The sequence below is a fragment of the Hemicordylus capensis genome, chromosome 1 (assembly GCF_027244095.1).
Source record: "Hemicordylus capensis ecotype Gifberg chromosome 1, rHemCap1.1.pri, whole genome shotgun sequence".
Classification (NCBI taxonomy): domain Eukaryota; kingdom Metazoa; phylum Chordata; class Lepidosauria; order Squamata; family Cordylidae; genus Hemicordylus; species Hemicordylus capensis.
The window spans coordinates 47,028,942-47,053,619 of record NC_069657.1 but is presented as its reverse complement, the minus strand read 5'-3'; the positions used below and the strand labels follow the sequence as shown (position 1 = coordinate 47,053,619).

Sequence of the window (24,678 nt, the reverse complement as noted above, 5' to 3'; positions counted from 1 at the left end):
CCTTCTTGTATTTGCATATGGTGACTTCATAGCTACAGCCTTTAAACAGACAGCAAATCGCCTCCAGTTTCAGACTTTTGGCAAATCAAGGTCTTGAACTGCCCCCTAAAGGTGGAGATTCATTTCAAACTGGTTATAAATTAAACTTCTTGCAGTTTTAGATCCCTTGTTCGGAATTGGCTTTGACACCTTGGGGATAAAATATCAGGCTTTTGTACTCACCATTCAGGTATCTCAAGAGCAGCAGAGCAACCCAGTGTCAATGCATGCTTGCAGATGAAAATGAAAATTCTAAATTGATGTTCTAAAAATTTTTTAGTTAATCAATTCAGATTATTTATTCCTAGTGTCTTTAGGGGCTAGGCATGTGCACAAACCGAGGTTCACACAGATTCAGCACCGAAATGGTTTGGGCAAGGGCTGAACCAGTTTGGCACTCCGAGGCCCCTCCCAAGGAGGGAGTGGCGAGCAAGACCTTTAAAAGGGAGTACAGCAGGTCCTTCCCTGCTCTCCACTGCTTCAGGCAGCTTCCTGCTGCAGCAGCGCTTCCAACAGCCTGTGTGTGGCACCAGCATGCATATGGCCTCCGCACATGCGCAGACACCATTTGCATGGTCAGCAACACCATGCAAATGGTGTCTGCGCATGCGTGGAGGCCATATGCGTCCCGCCACCGTGCACAGGCTGTTGGGGGTATTGCCACAGCAACAGAAATCTGCACAGAGCAGCGGAGAGCAGGCAAGGACCTGCTATACTCCTTTTCAAAGGTACCACTCCCCCCGCCCCATGCTGTGCCTCAGAGCACCATACCAGTTTGGCCCCGAATCTGTGCTTGAACTTCAGTTCATGCACATGCCTATTTTGAGCTTGGCCTTTTAAGAAAGAACTAAGAATATTTGTTGCTTGATTTCCACCGTGTTTTCCCCCTTCATTTTGAAGCAAAACAGAAAGTATTAATGCAGTTAACTAAAAATATAATGCTCAAGTCACTCATACTAGAATAGTATGACTGACATTCATCATACTAAGTGTAACCTAGTGTAATCCTCCACGTAAGATAATGTAAGAGAATGACCCACAGGCTTTCCGATAATAATCGCTGCCGAAACATGCTTCCAGTTGTTGAATGGAACATGAACCTAGTATCCCAGTGCCAAACTCAATAGGAAGACCTAAAAAAGGAAAGGCACACATAGGTGGATGGATGTGTAGAACAATCCTTTTGAGTTCAGACAGAACCAGCAGCAACTGCAGGATGCCCTGTACAGCCCCCGTTACAGAAATCTTGGTACCAGATGAACCACTTGAAAGCAAAATGCTTCAGCCTTCTCAGAGTGCTCATCATACTTGCAATCCCAGTGATGGTGACAGAGAAACACCAGCCGACCTGCTCCTGAAGAAGGTAATCCCCTTCATAGTCACACATATAGAAAATCAAGGAGTGACACAGCAGCAGCCACACTTTATTTACTGGCAGAGCTTTATTTACAGGAATGGAAAATGGAGGAAGAGGGCAGGGGAGGAATCCTGTTAACAAAAATGAACCCTAGAGAGAAGATCAGAATTATAGTATACCTTGGGGCGTAAGTTCCACGGGATATCCCTGCTGAGGGATAAGAACCAAGGGATTTATTATCCCTTGCTGAGGGAAAAATATTACTTCAGATGTCCAATAAGCACAGCAGCAATATTAATAGGCTCCACTCAGAATTTATTTCAAGTTCTCAACGGCCAGAAGACCAGATGATTAAACACAAGAGTCTGCAGGGGAACGTGAGTGGGGCTGCCACTTGAAAAGGAGTCTTCACACAGCCTTTCCTAGGTTAAATAAGAATCCTGGTTATCTTGTTTAATTCTTATATAAGAATCCTGGTTATCTTGTGCTTCTGGAGGCAAGAACCAATATTGTCCATCCCAGAGTTATCATTCCTATTGGAGCAGCTACTGTTCCAGGCTTTAGACCTTGATGAGATGGAAGGACCGACTGCCTCTTCCTATAAAGAACATTTCCCCATGGGCAGCTGCCCTGTTCCTTTCAGACGAATAAGTAAATAAATAGTCTTCAGGAAGCAGAAGCACCAGCTTCTTCTCCCAAATTCATCTCTCTCTGAAAATAATGTTCAATCAATCATATAGTGAAGTTGGCATGAAGGAATGTGGATTTCAGCTTCGGGTTCCATTGGCTAAACATCTCTCTTGGTTAACAAAAATGCCTAGATGCCTGTTTCTATCCCAGGAGCCACAGGAAGGGCCTGCTGACAGCAGGCAAACAAGGCAGTGACTTGAAACAAGGCAGAAGCTTCCCTTTTGCCTTTCTTGTGCCAATGAAATCAGGTTATTCATGAGATGAAGGACACCTCTCAATTCTTCCACCGGATTTGCTGAAAGAGAAGCAGAATGGGATATAGATGTTAGCAAACATGATCACAGCTCCAAGCCCTCTGGGGAAAAACAGCCCTTGGGTGTCTGTCAATTGAGATAGACAGAAAACCTTAATCCATAGCTCATGAAAAAGTAACTGGAGGAAGGTTTTATCTGTTATCCAGAATAGAAGGATTAGATCTTCTATTCAGTGAAACTGAAAATTATTCAAAAAGGGAAATGTTACCAGTCTTTTTTCACTCTCACAAGCTGGGTGAAACATAAAGGAGAAAAAACAAGCAATGGCAAGATCTAAACAAACTTGTATAAAGTATCCCCTGTAAGTAGATGATCAGTTTTATCCCCATGATTCTGATGGAAGTATTTAAGTTGCTGATAGATGGATTTGGGGAAAGGATTTTGTACAGAGCAAGCCAGAAATCTCCCAATTGCCATTTCTGACTTTTAGTCAGATATTGTTATGAATCCCTATTCTCACTGTAAATTGGACATTAAACTGAATCTGACAGGTGGAAGGTGCAAAATCCCTTTTGTCTCACTTAGCTCTAGAAAGCAACTGCCTAGCATGACAAAAACCCTTGCTCACATTCATGCCACATATCAACATTTTCTAACCTCTTTCAAGACAGTGACTGCTTTCACTACACTAAAGTACAACTGATGTCAGAAGTTTCTTGACAATGCCTACCACTGATAGGAGAGTGAAGGGATAATACTGTAATTAGGGCAATGTTAAGATGACTCAACAGCTATCAGCTACTCTTCCCAATATCACTTCTGCTTGCCTTTTGTCCTCAATCTTCTTTTCCACAATCTAATCACAAGAGTCACCTGAAAGAGTATCCTGTTTGGAGGGAAAACGGATGCCAAGACATGAACGTAACAGTGCAGTACTCAATGTCCTACACCAAATACAGCCTAATGCCTCTCAAAGATATCAACACACTTGCACAGGAGATCTTACAAAATGGGACTGTGGGCGCAACACAGCTGCTCAACTTAACAAAAGAAACCAACAAATATATGCAACCAAAATCAGGTAAAAGCCGCATCCATTTCTGCAAATGTCATCTAGCAAAAAGGAAAGCCCCCAAATTCTATCTTGGAAGTTTTTTTTAAATAAGGAAACATTTTTAAAAGGCTGTTGTGTAGGTTGAAAAATCAAAAGATTGGTTAAGAAAGGAGAGCATACATGGGCATACACACACACTTTGTGTGTGTGTGCACATGCGTGTGTGTGTGTGTGCACACATGTGCACAAAGACGACAAAATTTTCTTAACCAGTCCTTTAAATATATGTAAGTGGCTTCAGTTTTCATCTCTTTGTCAAAAAGTTGGACGTAAACAAAGTACTACCTAAAAAGATCTAGATTTAAAAGACCAACAACAATGGAGTCCTGGGCACTGAACATACCTAAAGCTGTAACCTTTGCCACCTAATGGCGCAGTGGGGAAGTAACTTGCTTATGGAGCAAGAGGTTGCTGGTTCGAATCCCCACTGGTATGTTTCCCAGACTATGGGAAACACCTATATCGAGCAGCAGCAACATAAGAAGATTCTGTAAGGCCTCATCTCATACTGCACAGGAGGTGGCAATGGTAAACCCCTCCTGTATTCTACCAAAGACAATCACGTGGTTCTGTGGTCGCCAGGAATCGACACCGATTCGACGGCACAACTTTACCTTTAAAGCTGCAATCTTTACACACATTTACTTGGAAGTCCCTGCAAGCTGGGTTTGCTGATATTTCTGGAGTTTAGACCTGCTCATCTGTCAATGTAGGCAAGAAGTCCTCCCTAGTTTCACAGCTGTTCCTTGCTGCTCTGCTGATGTTGCTCTTGAGAAATCATGTCTGTCCCATTTCCATCTGTGCCTTGGAAAGTAGCAAATTACATACACAGGAATTGCTCCTTCTTACCGGGTTGCTGAGGATACTATCAATCTTCTCTTCAGCTGGAGAACCCCGCTCAACTTTACATCTATATGCCATCAGCTGGAGGCGGTCCTTCAAGTCTTTGTATGTCTAGTTAAACAGCAAAAGCAGCCAGCGAAAGTAAATCAAGATACTTTATGACCATCTTCTATCTCACAGTAATCTGGAGTCTAAGCCTCTCCCTTCACACATAGTTATAAATGCTTTGGAGAACATCCAGATCTCCATAAATGCTTTCTTCACAAAGGCTGACCCCAGCCTAGCCTCTTAAGAGATCTTAAGTGCTGCCCCAGCAGAGAATAATGGCATCCTTACCTATTTGGGAAAGGCAATAGTCAGAGCTTCAGTCTGTCACCTGGTAAATTCACTTTCATATGCAGCATTCACACCTCTTTTCTGTTTAGTTAACATTTGACAGAAGGGCCCTGGGCTGACCAACAACTCCTGTTCAGGATGTTGCTTCTTTTGCTTCTGATGGGCCCCAGAAAGTTACACAGTGGAGACTCCATAGGTAGTACATAATTTCCCATAAATACACTCAAGTACAACTTGTGATTTAACCTTTGCTTCCCCCCGCTTAGGGAACAGGGTTGCAGCCTGGGTCAAACCCCCTCAGGATCTCCAGGTCCCAGTAAAGTGTACCCTTTCCAACTCCCATGCTTGGGCTCTGGCAATGGGGCTAAAAAAGACATGCTGAAAGCAGTAATCAGATAAACCTCCCTCAGTAACCTCCCGGGGTCCTCTCTGTAGATAATTCTTTCAGAAGCAATTTACCCAGCAACCAGGAGTACAGAGAGGAAGGAGAGGGGGGTGGGAGGAGAGCAGAACTGAATCACAGGCTGCAGGGAGTTCCCCATGACAGTGAGCAGCAAGCTCACCTCTGAGACTAAAGGTACGTTTAAGTGCAGGACCTATGCCCACCACACAAGTACTCTAGTGACAGACCCAGTAATACCAAGTGTAACAACAAGAGCTATGTTCTCCACACCACACAGAGCAAGGGACTTACTTCCACTACAACATCATGGCACTTGTATTTCATGGCAAGGTTCAACTTTGTCTCAACATCTTCTACCAAGCGCACATACTCCTGTAGGACCTGTACGGGAGGGACAGAAAGCATCAGCAGAACAGAGCAGAGTCGCCCGGAGCTATGACATATTCTTCATCTCCCCTAGTTTCTCCATAAACCCCTGCCTCCCTTCCTCCAAATCATCTCCTTCTGCCAATTTTTTTTAAAAGCTACAAAAAGCTACAAGATAAAGCTAACAACCATGTGCCCCATTTCTTAAGAATAACTAACCCCCCAAAAGAAATTTCACCAAGAAATCCATGATGGACTTGGAAAACTGCGGGTGACAGGGGATTCATCCCTTTTGGCTTCTCACATAAACTGAGCAATAACAAAAATGCAACTGTGGGGAACATAAAGATATTGAAAGTAGAATTCTAAGTTGCTGCTGCCCAGCAACAGACAGATTCTAGAGACAGGCCGCTAGCATGTTGCAACAGGGTAGCTCCCACACGCACCTGTACTGGGGCACTGTTCCGCTGTAAGATCTCCACCACTCGATGGAAGCCAATGGGAGCTTTCTTTTTCGTGTAGCCCAACCAGTTCTGAAATCACAACCCAAAAGTCACATTTAACACGAGACCTTGTCCCAGAGAGGGTGGCGGGCGCTGTGGCAAACAAGTTTAAGGATGTCTTTGAAAGTATCTCCACCATCTGTACATCCCTCCCTATTTGACCCAAAGGGTAGCTAGCAGTAACCATCCTTTGGATGGGGGTGCTGCCCTTTTCTGAGAGAGCTTGTCTGTGGTATTTATCAGTCCATTCTCATATTTCATCCATGTATTTATTTTTGCCAGTGGAGAGAAAGTCCTCAAAGGGACTGGAACAAGATTCTTTCTTATGGATGAGCTGGTCTTTAGAGCATTACAAAAAGGGAAGTACTTTGAAGTACAAAGGCAGCACAAAAGGACAAGCAGAATGATTCATGGATGCCCTTGAACACCCAGGATTTGATCCAGGAAAACTGCCCCAACACACCTTAGTGGTGAACAAAGCATCCACATCGTGCCAAGCTCGGAGCTTGGCCCGGGCAGCCAGGGCTGTCAGCACATACTGTTTATCTGGAATCTGCAAGGCAGAGAAACGTGATAGACAACAAAACAACGTGAAGGATCTCAAATGTAGTACATAAAAACAAAACAAGAGATCCTGATAATCTAACCAAAAACAACAAAAACCACTAAATAAATATGGGAATATAAATTATATTGAAAGTAGATCAATCATTTATATATAGTGATCTGGAGATATACATGTAAATATGATGTAATGTCCAAACATTTGTAACAATATATATACCACAGCAAGCCAACAGCCTTCCTAACAATGTTGCTCTCACTCAGAATGCATGGGCAGGATGCCCAAGACTCCTGTTCTCTTACCTTAAAGGTTTTCTTCAGGTTTGCTGGACTGCTGAATGTTCCCTGGAAAGAAGAGATATGGCAAGCTTAGCATAGGAAGGGGGTGGGATAGGGGTAGAGAAGGGGTCCATCCTAGACAGTTGCTCAACTGGAAATGGTGACTATGGAAATATGTTTTCCGATAATAACCTTGAGCTCCATTCTCTTCCCCAACTCCACATCTGGATCTTATACTCTATGGTCTTTAAAATCTAATCTCTACACAGCTTTGACACAACTGATCAAGAGCTATGTAAACTGTCTTGGGTTACAGGCTTTAGAAACAGCTCTTGTGGTGCAAACGGGAACACAGGAGGCTACCTTATACCAAGTCAGATCATGAGTCCCTCCAGCTCAATATTGTCTACACCGCCAGGCAGGGGCTCTCCCAGATTTCAGACAGGGGTCTTTCCTAGCCCTCTCTGGTGATGCCAGGGATAGAGCCCGGAACCTTCTGCATTCAAAGCAGATGCTCTGCTGCTGAGTTACGATCCCATAGTTGAAGAGAGTACATCAGTAAGCAAGACCTGTGTCCGAAACAACAGGTTCTCTATCCAATTAGAAATTCTGCACTACTTGAAGAGTTCGTTGTTTGTTTGGAGACTGTGACCGACATCATAGGACCTGCCAGCTTAAGGTGAAAACTTGATCTGCCCTTTCTCTGATATGGCGCCAGGTTTCAGGGACTAATACAGAGGGCCCTAGTACTGCCCAACCCTTCTGGTACTCTAACCTCAGCCTCCATGTAATGGTAGAAGCAGGAGTAGAACAGTGTGGTGACCAGCGGCATGTTTAGGATGGAGGCCTTTCGCGGATATTTCCGAAATATTTCTGTCTGCCCAGATGATTCTAAATGCCTGTCATTTGCCTGAAAAAGCAGAACAAAGACAACAGCTTCAAATGAAAAAACCAACCAACCATGACCAACCACAGTGAAATCCCCACAAAAAAAAAATCATAGATTACTGGACTTTGCCCAGGAATTTCTCTCTCAGCCAAAGCAACCTCACAGGACTGTTGTGATTAATGGGTAATAACCAGACTGAGCTCCTTGGAGGAAGTATGGGATACAAAGATAGACAAAAAATAATAAAACAATGTCATAGGAACATAGGAAGCTGCCCAATAGTCAGACCATTGGCCAATCTAGCTCAGCACCATCAGCACTGACTGGTTGTGGCTCTCCAAGGTTAAGAGCAGGAGTCTTTCCCAGCCCTACCTGGAGATGCCAGGGAGTAAACCTGAGACCTTCTGTATGAAAGTATGCAGATGCCCTTCCACTGAGCTATGGTCCCATTCTCTAAGGGGAATCTCTTACAGCACTCACAAGTAGTCTCCAATCCAAATGCAGAACAAGGTGGGCCCTGCTTAGCAAAGGGGAGAATTCATGCTTCCTACCACAAGAACAGCTCTCCTCCCCTGTCTCAGATTGTAGCCCAGACTCTCTTTTCCAGGGGTAAAACCAATGATCTCTTACACACAACAGTGTGATCAACGGGATGCAGGCTATAAAGCATCAGCAAGAACCAGAAAATGATGCACTCATTCAGCACCGCTCATGGCGGGCTGGAGATGGCAAGGCAGTCCCCTTTTACCCAAGAAACAACTTCCTTGCTTGGGCCAAGTCATGAATAATTTTCTCTCCTTCACTGGTATTGCAACAAGAAGTCAGGACACTTGACTCAGGGCCAGCCCAAGGGTTGGTGGTGCCCCAGGGAAAGCAGGTGCCCACCATCCCTTTCCCTTGTGTGGTGGATGGGTGCCTCATCAGATGGGCAGGCGGTCCCTGCTCCCCACCCACTTGCTCTCCTCGCCTCTCCTGCTGAGGCACATTACAACGGCATCGCGCAACGCACTGCAACAATGATGCACCATGGCAGGAGCATGCAAGGAAAGCAAGGGGGCAGGCAGTCCCCATAGCCTGCCTGGCTGTCCACCTGCTCTCCTCGCTGCCTCCTCCCACTGCTCCTGCCATTGCCAGCTGCTTCTGGGCAGCCAGCCTGCCATGGCACATTATAATCTCATCATGCTGCACAGCAAAGTCATCATAACGTGCAGTGACAGGCTGACAGTGAGGAGAGCAAGGGGATGCCTCCTTGCTGCTTCTGCCACAGGGTATTATAATCACGCACCTGTGTTAGAATGATGTGTTAAAATGCGCCGCAGCAGGCTGGCTGCCCAGAAGCAGCCGGCAGTGGTAGGAGCAGCAAGCCGAAGCAGCAAGGGAAGCAAGTGGGTGGCCGACCGGGCAACAGGGATGAGAAGCAGCTGGTCGCATGCCGGGGCGAGTGAGCAGGCACTCCCCATCCTTGTTGCCTAGCTGCCCACTCTCACCCACAGGGGCAACATGTGACCTGGGCCCCTGGTGCCCCTCCTCACTTGGCGCTCACTTAGTGGATGGGCCAGACCTGAACTGACTTGTGTAACTCTCAGGAACAACTGCCCAAACGCTAAAGCAGCAGAGAGCTCACCTCAATGATGATCTGCCTCTCCAGGAGTGAATAATGATCTTGAACATGAGCGGCATCTTCTAATGAAAATGGCAACCTAGATGGAAGAAGGCTATCAGTCTCTCTTCAGTTTTGGATTTCTCCCTCCCTCAGCGAACCTTTGCCTACTTCTCCGATTAACCATAACATTTCAGTGAAGGCGGAGTGGCCAGTTTGCATTTCCATCCCCACCTCCTATTCAAGGAATAATACTACATCCCTTTGATATTCCTCATCTGAATAGTGTGTCTGGTAATGTCCCCATTCCTTCACAGCCATTACCTCTCTGCATCCCTTTCCACGCTTCTATTCAGAAGGAAAAATACAGTGCCTCAGACACAAGAGTTGCCTGAGTTTCTCAAAATAAGCACTTTGTGTGCACAGATGCCCATCATCTATACCTTGGCACCAAGGATGGAAATCACAAGAATGAGAGAGAGAAACGTGCTCCAAATACAGTTGTGCCTTTAAGTCAGCCAAGAAAATCTACAGCAACTTTCACCTTGCTCTGCATTTTTCAGTTTCTGGGAATCACTATGCCATGCCTTTCTTATTACAGGCAACCACTTCCCCTCCAAGGGTTAAGCTCACCCTGTAGAAACTTCGGCATACCTACACTTACCCAATGCAACCTTTCAGAAAATCTTTTCGGTTTTCTGCATCCTGGATAGTCAGGTGCTCACGGTACTTTGTCAGCTGGAGGCATACAAAACAAACCAAAGAACAAGCTCAGAAGGTTTAGAAAGAAAATATTCATCCAAGCACAGGTAAGCTCTACTTCATGATCTCATTTGGTGGAATGAGGGGGCTTGGATTCAGTTTCTCAGAAGATCCTTGTTTCCCCCAACTAGGAGGGTACCAAGGCACCTGAGATACTCACTGCAACTTCTTCTGTCCTGTCCAGGAACCTGCAGAGGACAGGAAAAAGGCATCAGGCCTGCTCAGCACTTCTGATTCAGAGCTTTGATTTAGCAATATGCTCAAGTGAGCTCTTACCTTAAGAGGTCCAGGAGGAATTTCTGGTCTCCGGTCTCTTTGAGAAAATGGATTAAATGGCGCAAGGCAACCTGCCGTAGTTCTAGCTCTCTGAACAGGATATCTAGATGAAAGGACAAGATCTGATTTTCTGGTCGGATCAGATCCAAATCACCAGCTACTAATAGGATAGCATAACTCCTTCCTTCCTTTAATATTTCACTTCTAGTAGTAAAGATGGCTAAAGATTTAGAATTATGCCTTCAAGTGATTGGCTAAGATAAGTGAAAATCTGAACCAGAATCCCCTTGGATTAATATGACCCGTCTTATAGATTTTGAAGGCTGTATACTAATTTTCATGTTGTTGTTGTTTATTTACGATCTTAGATCAAATATCAATATACACAGAATATACACAGTAAAAAGAGAAAACAATAATGGAAACAAAGTCTAAAATGTCATCAAATATATAAAATCTAATTTTCATGTTAATCTGGCCCCTGAGGTTGACTTTTGTCAGAAACAGCCCATGTTGGCATATTTGCAGAGAAAAACATGGCCACCGGTAATCTGGGTTCTGAATGTGTGCGCTTAATCTTATGTGTCTGAGACCCACACTGGAGGGACAGGGTGCAGTGTTCCCTCTAACAAGAATTCCCAGATGTTGTTGACTACAACTCCCACAATCCCCAGCCAAAGACCTTTGCAGCTGGGGATGCTGGGAGTTGTAGTGAACAACATCTGGGAATCCCTGTTAGAGGGAACATTGACAGAGGGTTGTATTGGTTAGGTTCCCAACCTTGGGTCCCCAGAGGTTCTTGGAATACAGGTCCCATAAACCCCTGCCACAATGGCTGGAGATGATTGTAGTCCAACAACATCTAGGAACCCAAAGTTGGAACCTCTGGGTAAGAATGTTGGACTTAGACCAGGGAGACCAATGGTTCCAATCCTCACTCAGGGGAGGGGGGGAACCTATTGGGTGACTCTGGGACAGTCATCTCAGCCTAACCTACAGGATCATTGTGAGGATAAAGTGGAAGGGGAGAAAAATGCATGCCACCCTGAGCTGCAGGAGAAAGGGTGGGATAAACATCAGACAGATTGTATTGATTTTGAGGTGCCCAATCTGCAGTACTCTTTTGCTGTGGGTGGAAGAAGCAGATAAATATAACAAAGCTACTGATATAAAGGATACTATGTCCTATGCTTCTGGGTCCACATCCTTTAAGTTTAGCACATACCGTACCGATGACAAAGAAACATTCAACCCCCGCCCCGCCCAAAGTGACCTCATTTGTTTCACTGCAATTCAGAAATAACTATCAAAGATGGTCTTCCAGTTTCATCTGCAAGTATGTAGACTTACACTGTAGACCTCATGACTATTATTAATGGGGTGGTGAAATTGCCTGAGGCTCTCTCTGATTGTGCAATGTGCATTTAAAGGACTGATGAAATTGTAGACTCATAGCGGGGTGGGGGTGGGGAGATCTATTCAAGCAAATTTGTTAGCCACTCTGAGAGGTTACCATAAAAGCACATAGAAACACAAGAAGCTGCCTTATACCGAGTCAAACCTTTGATCCATCTGGTTCAGTATTGTCTACCAGGACTGCTCAACTTCGGCCCTCCTGCAGATGTTGGCCTACAACTCCCATAATCCCTGGTAATTGGCCACTGTGGCTGGGGATTATGGAAGTTGTAGTCCAAAAACAGCTGGGGGACCAAAGTTGAGCAGGCCTGGTCCACACTGACTGGCACAGCTTTTCCGAGGCTTCCCAGCCCTATCTGAAGATGCCAGAGATTCTGCATGCAAAGCAGATGCTCTATCTAGTTCATGGAGATGCATGCAAAGTGCAAAGCTTGCCCCTATCTAGTTCACGGGGATGGGATGTTGCATTACTGGTACTGAAATCCAGGCCAGCACAAATGCTGTGCTAAGGAGAACCACAGCGACTCAGCTGGAGAGGCCACCAGACTATCCCAAGCCCACGAAAGGCACGGAGAATCTGCCTCGACTTGTACACATGCCATTGGGTCCAGTGTTCAGGTACACATACCTTTCTTTAAGGTTCTCTTCAGAAATATTAGAATCTGCAAGAAAAAGGAGGGCCTTGTCAGCTGAGCGCATTACTCTCTGCCAGCATTTTGTGACATCGATAAAGGCTGCTTAGGAAGCACTTGGGTGCCACAAGCAGCTGGGCGCCTCTTCAACATCACTGGCCCTTTATGCTGGTTGTTGCATATTTAGCACAAGGCTAATCATACTTGGAAAAATGGATCATGGGATAGAGAGACGGATACGCTCTCTTGGCACTTAACAGACTATGGAGACAGTGGTATCATAGATACATAGGAAGCTGCCTTATACTGAGCCAGACCACTGGTCCATCTAGTTTAGTACTGCCTATGCTGACCAGGTGCAGCTCTCCAAGGTTTCAGGCAGGAATCTTTCCCAGCCCTGCCCGGAGATGCCAGAGATTGAACCTGGGACCTCCGGCATGCAAGGCAGATGATCTACCACTGAGCTATGGCCCCATCCCCTAAGGGGAATTTCTTACAGCAGACAGTGCTCACTTGTAGCCACCCATCCAAATGCAAACAAGGATGGACCTTGCTTAGTGAAGGAGGCAATTAATGCTCACTACTGCAAGGCCAGATCTCCTCCCCAACCTAACAAAAGGGAGGTTAATAGGCATATAACAATGAAAGAGCACCTTTTGGAAACAGGATCTATCTCATCTGGTCAAGACTTTGGAGGGTAGGGAGGTGGATGGCAGTTAAGGAAATGGTGTGTTAGGTTTTACTACGGCCACTGTTTTAATCCATTTCCATCTGGTTGAAATACTTATTTTGCATAAATTATGTTTATGTCTTAGCTTCAGAGTAAGCTAAATGCATACATACATGTAATGGACCCACCTCATATGGGTAGTAAAACAAGTGTTTGGCAGCAGCTCTTCAGAACTTTCCCATCCCACTATTAATTTCATTCATTCATTCATTCATTCATTCAGTGTATATACCACCTGACTCTGAAGGCTCTAGGGAAATCACAAACCATAAACACAATACAACACAATACAACACAACTATTAACACAACTATGAGTAAAACAATTTAAAACATTCAAGAATTATTAAAAGCCAGGCAAAAAAATGTGTCTCTTAAGGACTCTTTTAAAGGCTGACAAAGATGTTATGCCACAGATAATGTGCGGTGGGGATCAGAAGCACTCGCAAGCTACATACCTGATCCTTCAGGGAGAGTGCAACCCCATCCAGAACAGGAGGATCTATCTTGTCCCTCTGACGCCTTACCATGAGTACCTCTGTCTTGTCTGGAATCAGCTTCAATTTATTATCCCCCATCCAATCCATTACTGCCTGTAGGCAGGCATTTAAGGGTTTATGCCATTACCTGATGAGGATGTTGTGGAGAAATAGATTTGGGGATCATCAGCATATTGGTAACACTCCACTCCAAATCTCCTGATGATCTCACCCAGTGGTTTCATGTAGATATTAAAAAACATCGGAGATAGGATGGAGCTTTGGGGAACACCATACAATAGTTTTTGTTTCAGAGCACAGCCATCTCCTAGCTACACGATCTGGAACCTACCCGAAAGATAGGAACAGAACCACTGCAATGCAGTACCACCTATTCCCAAATCTCTCAAATAATCCAGAAGGATACCATGGTCGATAGTATCGAAAGCCACAGAAAAGTCTACCTACCTCTTAATTGAATAGTAGATCTCTTAATAGTGGAGTCTTTGTACATATCAAGCATGTAAGCACTCTACCACATCACTAAACATTTACATGGCATTTGGAATGCTCTAAGTAAATGTGAAATATTCAACGGGTACCTTGGGACCCATTTAAACAATATTCTTGGAGGGAAAGGGCAGTTGACCAAATGCCTTGTCTACTAAACACACTCTGGCATTTTGAGTGCTTAATGAAGTTGGCATCAACAAGTCAACTTCCTCATTCAGAAGCTTCCAGTTATTTACTCAACCATTTACTAAACATTCAGTATAAATGCACCCACATTCAGATGCAAATAGCCACAGAATGAGAGACATCATGGGACCAGCCTAAGTGGCAACCACCCACTCTGCCCTACATTATAGGACTGGAGCAAGACTCACAGCTGTAATGACATTCCCATCATGTACTGCAACAGCTTCATCCAGCAGCATCAACTTGTCCTGCAAGGACCGAAACCTCTCCAGTGAACAGACCTACATAAGAATACAACAGAAAAAGGGTTGTTGGATCAGGCTCAAGACTTAGCTAGCCAAGCATCCTGTTCCCCACAATGGTCCACTAGATGCCATTGGGAAGCCCACAACCAGATGAAGGCATGCCCTCTCTCCTGCTGTTGCTCCCCTGGAACTGGTATTCAGAGGCATCCTGTCTCTGAACCTGAAAGTAACCTATAGCCATCAAGACTAGTAGTCATTAATAGATTTGTTCTCCGTGAATTGGTCTAATAATCTTTTAAAGCCATCTATGCTTGTGGCTATCACAATATGCTGTAGCAACGAATTTCACAGACTAAGGAATGTGAAGAAATACTTTCTTTGGTTGGTCCAAAATCTCCTGCCAGTCAGTTTCATTGGATGACCCTTGATTCTAGTGTTGAGAGAGGAAGAAAAACTCTCTATTCACTATCTCCACACCACACATAATTTTATCAGCTTCTATGTCTTCCCTTAATCCCCTTTCCCCCTAAACTAGAAAGTCCCCAAATACTGTAGCCTTTCTTTGTAAAGGAAGGTGCTATCGGTCCCTGATTATTTTGATTGCCTCCTCCTGCAGTTCTAGAATATCCTTTTTTGAGATGTATTGACCAGAATTATACACAGTATTCTAAAATGTGGCCACACCATACAGGTGAAACTCAGAAAATTAGAATATCGTTCAAAAGTCCATTAATTTCAGTAATGCAAATTAAAGGTGAAACTGATATATGAGACAGACGCATTACATGCAAAGCGAGATAAGTCAAGCCTTAATTTGTTATAATTGTGATGATCATGGCGTACAGCTCATGAAAACCCCAAATCCACAATCTCAGAAAATTAGAATATTACATGGAACCAAGAAGACAAGGATTGAAGAATAGAACAATATCGGACCTCTGAAAAGTATAAGCATGCATATGTATTCAGTACTTGGTTTGGGCCCCTTTTGCAGCAATTACTGCCTCAATGCGGCTTGGCATGGATGCTATCAGCCTGTGGCACTGATGAGGTATTATGGAAGACCAGGATGCTTCATTAGCGGCCTTCAGCAATTCTGCATTGTTTGGTCTCATGTCTCTCATCCTTCTCTTGGCAATGCCCCATAGATTCTCTATGGGGTCAGGTCAGGCGAGTTTGCTGGCCAATCAAGCACAGTATACTGTATACTTTTCAGAGGTCCGATATTGTTCTTTTCTTCAATCCTTGTCTTCTTGGTTCCATGTAATATTCTAATTTTCTGAGATTGTGGATTTGGGGTTTTCATGAGCTGTACGCCATGATCATCACAATTATAACAAATTAAGGCTTGACTTATCTCGCTTTGCATGTAATGCATCTGTCTCATATATCAGTTTCACCTTTTAATTTGCATTACCGAAATTAATGGACTTTTGCACGATATTCTAATTTTCCGAGTTTCACCTGTAGATCAGGGATGGGTAAACCTGGCCCTCCAGGTGTTTCTCAATGTGTTGTGGCGGAGGAAAATTGGAGTTTTAATTCAACAACAGCTGGAGGACAAAAATTGGCCACCCCTGCCATAGACTGATATAGACTGAGGAAATTTAGGAAGGGATGCAATGCATGAGACAGACCCTTTGAATACATGAACAGAGAGGCCTGTTTCACACATACACCCACATGGACGGGTATTCATAATACCTCAGAAAGATTCTATTTTACTCAGCCTTCAGAGGGTGACTAAAGTGTGTGCATTAATATTACTTACATACACAGAAATCATATATCAGTTCATCACCAGTTCTAAAAAAGAATCAGATTGTATATCATCCCTATATAACAGCAAAGATCAATCTTCTTCTTCTTCTTCTTCATCCACCCTCAATAAGAAAGAATCAAAAGTCCCAACACAGATCTGTGGACATTTCCTCACAGTACCTGCTCTAAAACTAGCAATGGCATAACCCCTCATATTTTGAAATAGATTTCAGTTCTGTATCAGAAATTGCTACTACAATCCACTGTTCCTCACATTTATAGGATTCTCAGTTCCCTTCTTCCAGACAGTAAAATCACAGGGCTTCTCGCCAGCAGAAAGTTCTGGAAAGGCACCAACAGCTAAATCTCCAGTTCTGATATCGATTGGCAGTGATCAACAGTGATGTGGGAGCCTAAGTATATAAAGGCTACCCTCTCAAAAGCAGAGAGGAAGACTCCTACCTTGCCTCTCTGCAGCCGTCTAATTGTATCTTTGGGGCTCCAGTCACTGCTGTAATCCTAAAATGCAAACACACAAGATTGGAACATTGGTTCAATTACTGTGAAGGCTTCTTCTTGCTGTTGCATCCAAGGGCATCTCCTTGAGTGGGTTATGATTTTCCACATGGCTCACTAAGGCAGGACTATGCAAATTAGTTAGAGTCTTTAAGAGGGGAAGAAGCATGACCCCATCCATTTCTTGAAGTCCTGTGTGACTCCAAGGCAGTTTTTCTCAGCCCCTCTCGACAGACTTGCTTTCTCTTTCACTTTTAGACTTCATCTTTTTATTCCTCTTCCCTATCTCTCCCCCCGCCCACCTCTCTCTCTTTCTCTGTGTGTGTGTGATATATATATAAGTTTCTCTCTAAGCTTTTCTTTTGTCCTCCCCACCTTCCTCCTCCACTACTGCTGGGCTTTTCGCCCCTATTCTTTTCCCTCCTTTGTATGGAACATGCCAGGCGTGTGCTCCGCATTAGGATCAGGAAGGGAAAATTCCAACAGGGCCTGCTGCTGAAGAGGCACCCTTGGATGTCAGCAGCAGAGAAGTTGCCTTTAACATCTGAGGGACCAGTCTTGGGGCATGTGTCTCACTCAAGCAGCCTTCCCTGCTAATTCAGTAGAGGCATCTTCAAAGTGGTGCCTTTCTTGTATTTAGCAGGTGGAGATCAGCCATCCCTTTTCATTCCAGCACAGCATCCCTCCAATGGCTGTTGCTGCTTGTGCTTGCCCAGATTGTGAGCTCCTTTGGAACAGGGAGCTATCATCTCATTTTATTTTGCTGTGTAAACCATTTTGAGATTTTTTGTTGTTGGAAAGTGATGAAATATTTCATCTTAATGAAATATTTATAATAATCATGATCTTCATGAATAAAATGCTGGTAGGGGAGAGAAAGATATAGCTAGCCCCATTGCTCGTATCATACCAGATGACTCCCCACAGGACTCTGAAATTAGTATTTGATGCAAAAGCACCCAAGATGGTCTTTGCTCAGGAATTTACCAAAAAGCAGCAAGAACTTGAAAACAGACACCAGATAAAGCATTATGGGAAGAAGAGATACATCTGGCTGAAAGTCAACAAAAGTTCTCAAAGCAATTTACATACGAAAATAAATAATATGGTTCCTCGTCTGAAAAGGGCTCACAATCTAAAAAGAAACATAAGGTAGGCATCAGCAGCCGCCACTAGGGATGCTGTGTTGGGGTTGGATAGGGACAGTTGCTCTCCCCTGGCTAAAAAAAAAAAAGAGAATTATAAGAGGCACTTTAAAAGATGCCTCTTTGCTCAATAAGCAGGGGTTTGGTCAGGAAGTTAAGGGCCGCACAACAGCAGTGGGTGCATCTGGTACCATGCTGTCCTTCAGTGACAGGACTGACCCAAAGATCTGAAGGCGAAGGTGATGCAGATGCACCACAGCCTGACTGCTGCCATGTGTGGAAAAAGAGCTCTTTCCAAAAGGTGGGGGAAGAAGCAGACATTACCATGGACCCAGGGATAAGGATTCCAGGGTCTGTGGTGATGTCGGTCACTTACCCAACCCATCTAAAACATGTCACTGGCTGAAGAAGAAAACCAAAAGACGCTCACTATACACATTGACCATTCCTGATCTTGTTACTAAATGATGCCAACACACACAATAAACTTTACTACCCATTATTTACATAGCTAAGATTAATAAATAAACTGGTGGGAGTTTCCAGCAAAGCTACAGTTCAAGAGGATGTCTCTCCCCCCACCTCCTGCTAATGAGCAAGACTCTAAAACTGCAACAGGCGCACAACCTCTATGCCACTGCCTCCTCTCCTCCCTTGTTTTAGCTTTTTTTACAGACTGTTAAGGACAGAAGCTTCATTTCATTTTGCAGTGAGTATCCAGCAGATTGTCTGGGGACAAGAAGAGGAGCTGTGTGCATCCCTAATGAAGTGATGTACCTGGCAGAGTTTGATCACTTGGTTTCAACCCTCTCCATCCCATAACCTTGTTCTTTAGCCTCACTCCCCAAATACACCTACCTTGTAGTCTGCCTTTGGTCTGCGCAGTTCTGGGGCATAATTTTTAAATCCAGTGTCTGTAAGAGCTGAAGAGGAAAGGATAGTCTTTTTATATGCTGAATATATGTCAATCTCTCCCTTCCAAAAAAAAATTGGTCCCCCAGACAACTTACAACTATAACATTTCAAACAGAAATTGCCATCAAAATTACAAAATCAAAATGAAGCAATGCCTGTTAAAACCAAACACACAGAAATAACAGAAGTAATAAAGGTCTGGGAGGAAACAGACTCAGAAAACAACTTTTCACCTTAGGAACATAGGAAGCTGCCATATACTGAGTCAGACCATAGGTCTATCTAGCTCAGTATTGTCTTCACAGACTGGCAGCGGCGTCTCCAAGGTTGAAGGCAGGAATCTCTCTCAGCCCTATCTTGGAGAAGCCAGGGAGGGAACTTGAAACCTAGATACTCTTCCCAGAGAACCTAGATATTCTTCCCAGAGCAGCTCCATCCCCTGAGGGGAATATCTTACAGTGCTCACACTTCTAGTCTACCATTCATATGTAACCAGGGTGGACACTGCTTAGCTAAGGAGACAAGTCATGCTTGCTACCACAAGACCAGCTCTCCTCTCCTTCTTCCCATAGGCTGCAGGGGAGCCAACAGAACAGAAATCAAAGCTAGACTGAGGTGCTAATCTCAGAGCCTGTTCTTAAATAGTAACTTTCCCATAAACCCTGATTTTCAGGCCCTGATTGGGGCAGTCGAATTCTGGAGAGAGATGAAAGGATTGAAGTGGCAAGGGAAAGCTGGAGAGAAGGCAGTTGCAATCATGGAAATGAGAGCTTCCACTGAGGAGATGGAAGGTGGTGTGGGTTTCTTCAGCATTACAAAGCATAGAGATAAAATCTTGGTTCTTACCATCTGAAAGTGATTGAAAACTCCCATGTTTGTTTCTTCCTGAAAGACAGAAAAATTCAAGTGAGAAGCACTGAGGCAAATATTTCTGTTTCCTCCTACAGGAAATCCATTATGCAGGTTGGCCTACATGAGAAATGCCAAGCAGCACGAATTAATGCCAAGTCTCAACTTCTGCAGACATCCATTTTCATATTAGCCTCCAGCTCAGGTGAAGCTGTCCATCTCATTTTGGCAATTCCCAACAGAAACACCAAGGAATGAAACGGCAATAGGAGATGAAATCCCTCTTGCTATCAGTGGTGGTTCTTGCCTATGCTGTACCTGCTCTGGAGCCAAAATTCTAATACTCAGTTGCACTTCAAAAATTAATGCCCTTAGGATTCCAGCTCTTTGGAGCATGCCCATATTGGAGCCTCTTTCACTTTCTGCTCTGCAGTGTTGCAGTACGTGAAAAGACTGGTGCTATCAATGCAGAGAGCTGCATACCAAGAGTGTTCCATCCCTCATACAAACAGTATCACCTGTAGTCCTCCCTCCCTGCCATGTGTGGGGTCTGCATGGGCTGCACTACTTAGGAGGATTAGGCACACTGCATGAGCATACCTAACATGTGTCCAAATCCCTGTATGGACATGCCCTTTATTGTGGTTAGGTTAAACTAAATGCAGACCACTTGGGAATAGGGAAGTTGAGCTTCTCTCTACCCACTTCCCAATAACAAGAGGTTCTACCTTTGAAAAAACTGCTCAGTGAGTAAGAAGAGGCCTGCTTGGGAAACCCTGCATAGGAAGAAGAGCCCTTTTGCAGACTTGAGTCTTTTCCCTCAGGGGTGCTGCTGCTGCTGCTGCTGGAGGCAGTCTCCTTGATAGACCAGGAAATGCCTATGCACAGGGAGAGGTAGAAGAGGGGAAGGAAGGGCAGCAGGGAGAGCAATTTTAGTAAATGCTACTAGCAAGTATAAAACCAGACCTTCAAAATTCTAGAGCAGAGGAATATCTATTTAATTATATTTGTATACCACCCATCTCTGGGAGGTTTACAGCAACATAAACAAATTAAAACACAAATTAAAACCTTAAAAATAATTTAAAACCATAAGTCTAGTTAAAAAGCTTGGATGAATAAATGTGTCTTTAGAGACTTTCTAAAAGTTGTCAGAGAAGGGGAAGCTCTCATTTCAGCAGGGAGTGCATTCCAGAGTCTTTGGGTGGCAACAGAGAAGGCCTGTCCCTGCATAACCACCAGATGAGCTGGTGACAACTATAGACGAACCTCTCCAGATGATCTCAACAGGCGATGGGGTTCATAGCGAAGACGACGGTTTCTTAAATGTCCTGGATCTAAGCTGTTTAGGGCTTTATGGGTTATAATCAACACCTTGTATTTTGCCCGGAAACCTATTGGTAACCAATGTAGCTCTTTTAATATAGGAGTAATATGGTTTCTCAGAGATGACCCAGAGACCAACCTGGCTGCCATGTTCTGTACTAACTGCAGTTTCCAGACTATGTACAAAGGCAGCCCCACATAGAGCGCATTGCAGAAGTCTGCAGTTACAGGCTCTAGAGTACTGATCACTATTATTTTGACCCCAATTATTGTGTTCTGTTTTCTTGAATAAATCCTCCATGTGAGACACGTACATCCTGATCTAAACATACTATTTAAACAACTATCTTTTTGGAACAGAGTCATACATCTGAAAACACAGACTTCAGTCAGGAATACTCAAAGCACAGGCTATCTTCAGACAAAATGCTACATTAATTCTCATTGCGCTATATTTATATATCTAATATATTCTCTAAGCATTTCATTGTGTGTGCCTGTTCACACAATCAGTTATTGTGGGATAACCACTTTCACTTGCCTGAACCTCTGATTTTTACAAGGGTTCTTCTGCTCATTTTGCCTTTTGATTCAACCCTGTTAACAAAATGCGGAGAAGGCTTGTAAAAATCTGAGGTGCCTTTAGTAAAACAACGTCTTTATTAGGAACAAGCAAGATTCATAACGTGTAGTATAACCTTTCAAGTGACACAGAACTCTTCCTCAAGCAGGATATCAAAATAAACAAAGGAGAAAGAGATGTTTAGAGGGCATGATATGAAGCCCTCTCTACAATCTGGTTCATTCTTAAAATGGTAACTTAATATGGGTGCCATGTTTTATGGTCCTAATCTGGTTATTTGGATTTCCCCCCGCTTCTTCCAATGGGCCAATAAGATTGTCTCTATCTATTTTAAAGTTATATGGGGAAATGTGGCTTCTCTTCATTCACTCATCTGCCCTTGCATTTTCCACTCATAGAAGAAATGAATGTGGGGAGAATTCAAACAAACAGGCAGAAAGGGAAGGAATTCAAGGTGCTGCAAGAAGACATACAACCCTATCCTAAGCATGCTTTCTTATAAATACCAATATTGCTAATAAGAGTACAAGGGTGGAGCTCTAAAAAAGCTTTGCTCTGGCTGAGGGCTCCAACCTCAGAGTAGATCCAAACAATCAGGCTGTTGCATGTAATTTCAATGTCCATTTCAGTCCCTCTGCACTTACTACCCACGGGCTCCCCGCTCCAGCTGAACTTCTCAAGCTCATCATCATCATCCACAATATCCCGGAGGCTGTTCACTGTTCGCTTGGACTCCTTCAGCTATTAACAAAACCAAAGTCAAAATGAAGGCACCTTTCCATTCCAAGCAAACTGTACATTTTGTTTCGAAAGGACATGCACTCTCCAGGAACAAAACATGGAAGTCTAAAAGTCAGTCACATCTCTATTAGTCTAGCAGATGCAAACGATAGGAGAGAGCTGCAGACTACATTCATGCCACATTTGAGGCAAGGCCTTAAATCTTCCCTACAGTCCTATTGTAACTATGTTTTATTTGGCATCCATTTTTAAGTTTTCATAGACACTGGGGCCATTCACACAACCGGGTCAATAGTTTCTCATCTGAATGACCTTGCTCTTCATCCCCCTAAACTTGCGAATAGGCATGTTTCGTTATTGCTTTATGCTGACCATATTGAACTGTTATCTCAAACCAAGATGGGGCTAAGCTGTGCCTTAACTTCCCTGATTGAATATACTGTGAAGGAGGCCTTGGAGGTAAACTATACCAAGACTAAGGTGATGGTTTTTGCAAAACACCCCCAGACCCATAAATGGTCCATAAATGGACAAAATATTGAGCAGGTCAAGGTTTTCAAATATTTAGGGGTTGTACTTCATTCCAGCGGATCCCGGAAAGCTCATCTTAGCTTTGTTTTTCACAGTGCCCAACAGACGGCAAATGTGATTAAATCTTTTTACTTTTCCAGAGGCGCTCTTTTTGTCCCAGTGGCTGTCAAATTATTGAAGGCTAAAATATACCCTCAGATTCATTATGGTGCGCAAATTGGGCCTTTTTATAATTTTACAATATTAGAAGCAGTTCAAACTAAATTCTTAAGGGCCATCCTTCAAGCCCCCAGAGGCACAGCTAATGTGGCTCTTTGTAGAGAGGTTGGGGTTACCACCTTGAAAATGAAAATCTGGTCCTGTATAATCAAATTCTGGCTGCATTTGGTTTTCTTCCCAGTCGGTCTAGCGCCTTTAGTGTTAACTGACAGCCTTACATCTAAATGGGAAATAGCTCTGAAAACAAAATTGCATCATCTGGGCACGTTGCAAGAAAACATCATAGGGAGGGGTTTAGATCAACTGATATGTTTTGTTAGGCAACGACTACTGGATATAGATCTGCAGGAGGAGTGTGCACGACTACCAAGGGGAATGTATATAGGCTCCCAAAATTTCAGTCACAAATTGGCTGAATATTTAGATAATATGTTTTTACCTTTAGCTTAGTTTAGGAGAGCATTGACCCTTGCACATTTGAATGCCCTTCCTTCTGCACTCCTAGATGGGAAATATAAACAAGTTCCGTATGCATTGCATTGTTGCCCTTGTGGCTCAGGAGATACAGAGTCAGTTGTTCATAGGAGCCAGCGTGGTGTAGTGGTTAGAGTGCTGGACTAGGGCCAGGGAGACCCGAGTTCAAATCCCCATTCAGCCATGAGACTAGCTTGGTGACTCTGGGCCAGTCACTTCTCTCTCAGCCTAACCTACTTCACAGGGTTGTTGTGAGGAGAAACTCAAGTATGTAGTACACCACTCTGAGCTCCTTGGAGGAAGAGCGGGATATAAACGTAAAAATAAAATAAAATAAAATAAAATGTTTTTCTGTATTGTCAATTTTATAGGGATATTCATATTAAGTTCATTGCTCCTCTCAAAGAATCATCCTGGCCATACGGATCAATTTTACTTGGATTTTTTGCTGTCAAATTTTAAATCTGTTACCTCTGTTAATGTGACCAAGTTTTGTTTTGCTGCACCCAAACTTCATAGAGCTTGTATTAGCAATTTGAATATTTTGTAAATTATAAACGTATTGTTTTAAATGTTAAGCTAGTCTAAGGACCGTAATAAACTTACTACTACTACACAACCAGGAGGGCATGCTGGTTCAACACACCTTCCTCCTGGAAAAGCGCCTGACTGTTGCTGGGAGCGTGGATCTGCACTGCATAGATCCGCTCCACCCTGCAACTCCCAGACGATCTGCACTGCATGGTGCAGCACTGAGCTCCAGAGGCCGAGACGATGCGTCCTGGCCTCCGGATATCCCACAATACACCGCATAACATGCACAGAGCATTGGGGGATTCCCCCAGGAGATGGGAGCTCTAGGCACCAGCCTCTATGTCCACTGGGGCTGAACGTAGCCCCAACAAACACATGAACCCAGAGCCCAGGTTAAGGGCTCGCTCAAGCCCTTAACTCTGGCTAAGAGCTGGGTTTCGAAGCTGGGTAGGTGGCATTGCTCTGCTGGGATCAGGCCCAACCCTGACAGTTCTCACTCACAGCTTAAGCCAGACAGGAGTTCCCTAGCCTGGGTTAGTATGTGCGTTAGAACAGCCTCATTGAAACGTTTTGGCAAGAGAAGCAGAGGTAAGTAAGGGGCAAGAGAGA

General features: G+C 44.0%; 1 protein-coding gene across 8 annotated transcripts in view; it reads right to left on the bottom strand.

The window, feature by feature from the left end:
* Nucleotides 1–1,442: 1,442 nt before the first annotated feature.
* Nucleotides 1,443–24,678, bottom strand: part of VIPAS39 (VPS33B interacting protein, apical-basolateral polarity regulator, spe-39 homolog) — a 29,184-nt gene continuing 5,948 nt past the window's right edge. For 6 of the 8 annotated variants that reach the window (XM_053262196.1, XM_053262216.1, XM_053262241.1 and 3 more), the window contains exons 3-20: nt 22,215–22,311; nt 20,390–20,539; nt 19,659–19,697; nt 18,756–18,820; nt 16,699–16,755; nt 14,419–14,511; nt 12,320–12,353; nt 10,276–10,378; nt 10,160–10,187; nt 9,902–9,975; nt 9,262–9,337; nt 7,524–7,658; nt 6,773–6,814; nt 6,369–6,458; nt 5,849–5,935; nt 5,328–5,417; nt 4,304–4,408; nt 1,443–2,381 (exon numbers count right to left, since the gene is read on the bottom strand). In XM_053262196.1, coding sequence (XP_053118171.1) covers nt 2,361–2,381; nt 4,304–4,408; nt 5,328–5,417; nt 5,849–5,935; nt 6,369–6,458; nt 6,773–6,814; nt 7,524–7,658; nt 9,262–9,337; nt 9,902–9,975; nt 10,160–10,187; nt 10,276–10,378; nt 12,320–12,353; nt 14,419–14,511; nt 16,699–16,755; nt 18,756–18,820; nt 19,659–19,697; nt 20,390–20,539; nt 22,215–22,311 — 1,386 coding nt within the window. In that variant the 3' untranslated portion in view covers nt 1,443–2,360. Of the gene's footprint in view, nt 2,382–4,303; nt 4,409–5,327; nt 5,418–5,848; nt 5,936–6,368; nt 6,459–6,772; nt 6,815–7,523; nt 7,659–9,261; nt 9,338–9,901; nt 9,976–10,159; nt 10,188–10,275; nt 10,379–12,319; nt 12,354–14,418; nt 14,512–16,698; nt 16,756–18,755; nt 18,821–19,658; nt 19,698–20,389; nt 20,540–21,528; nt 21,585–22,214; nt 22,312–23,500; nt 23,563–24,678 lie in introns of all 8 variants that reach the window. The other 2 variants (XM_053262249.1, XM_053262258.1) reach the window with 2 other exon arrangements.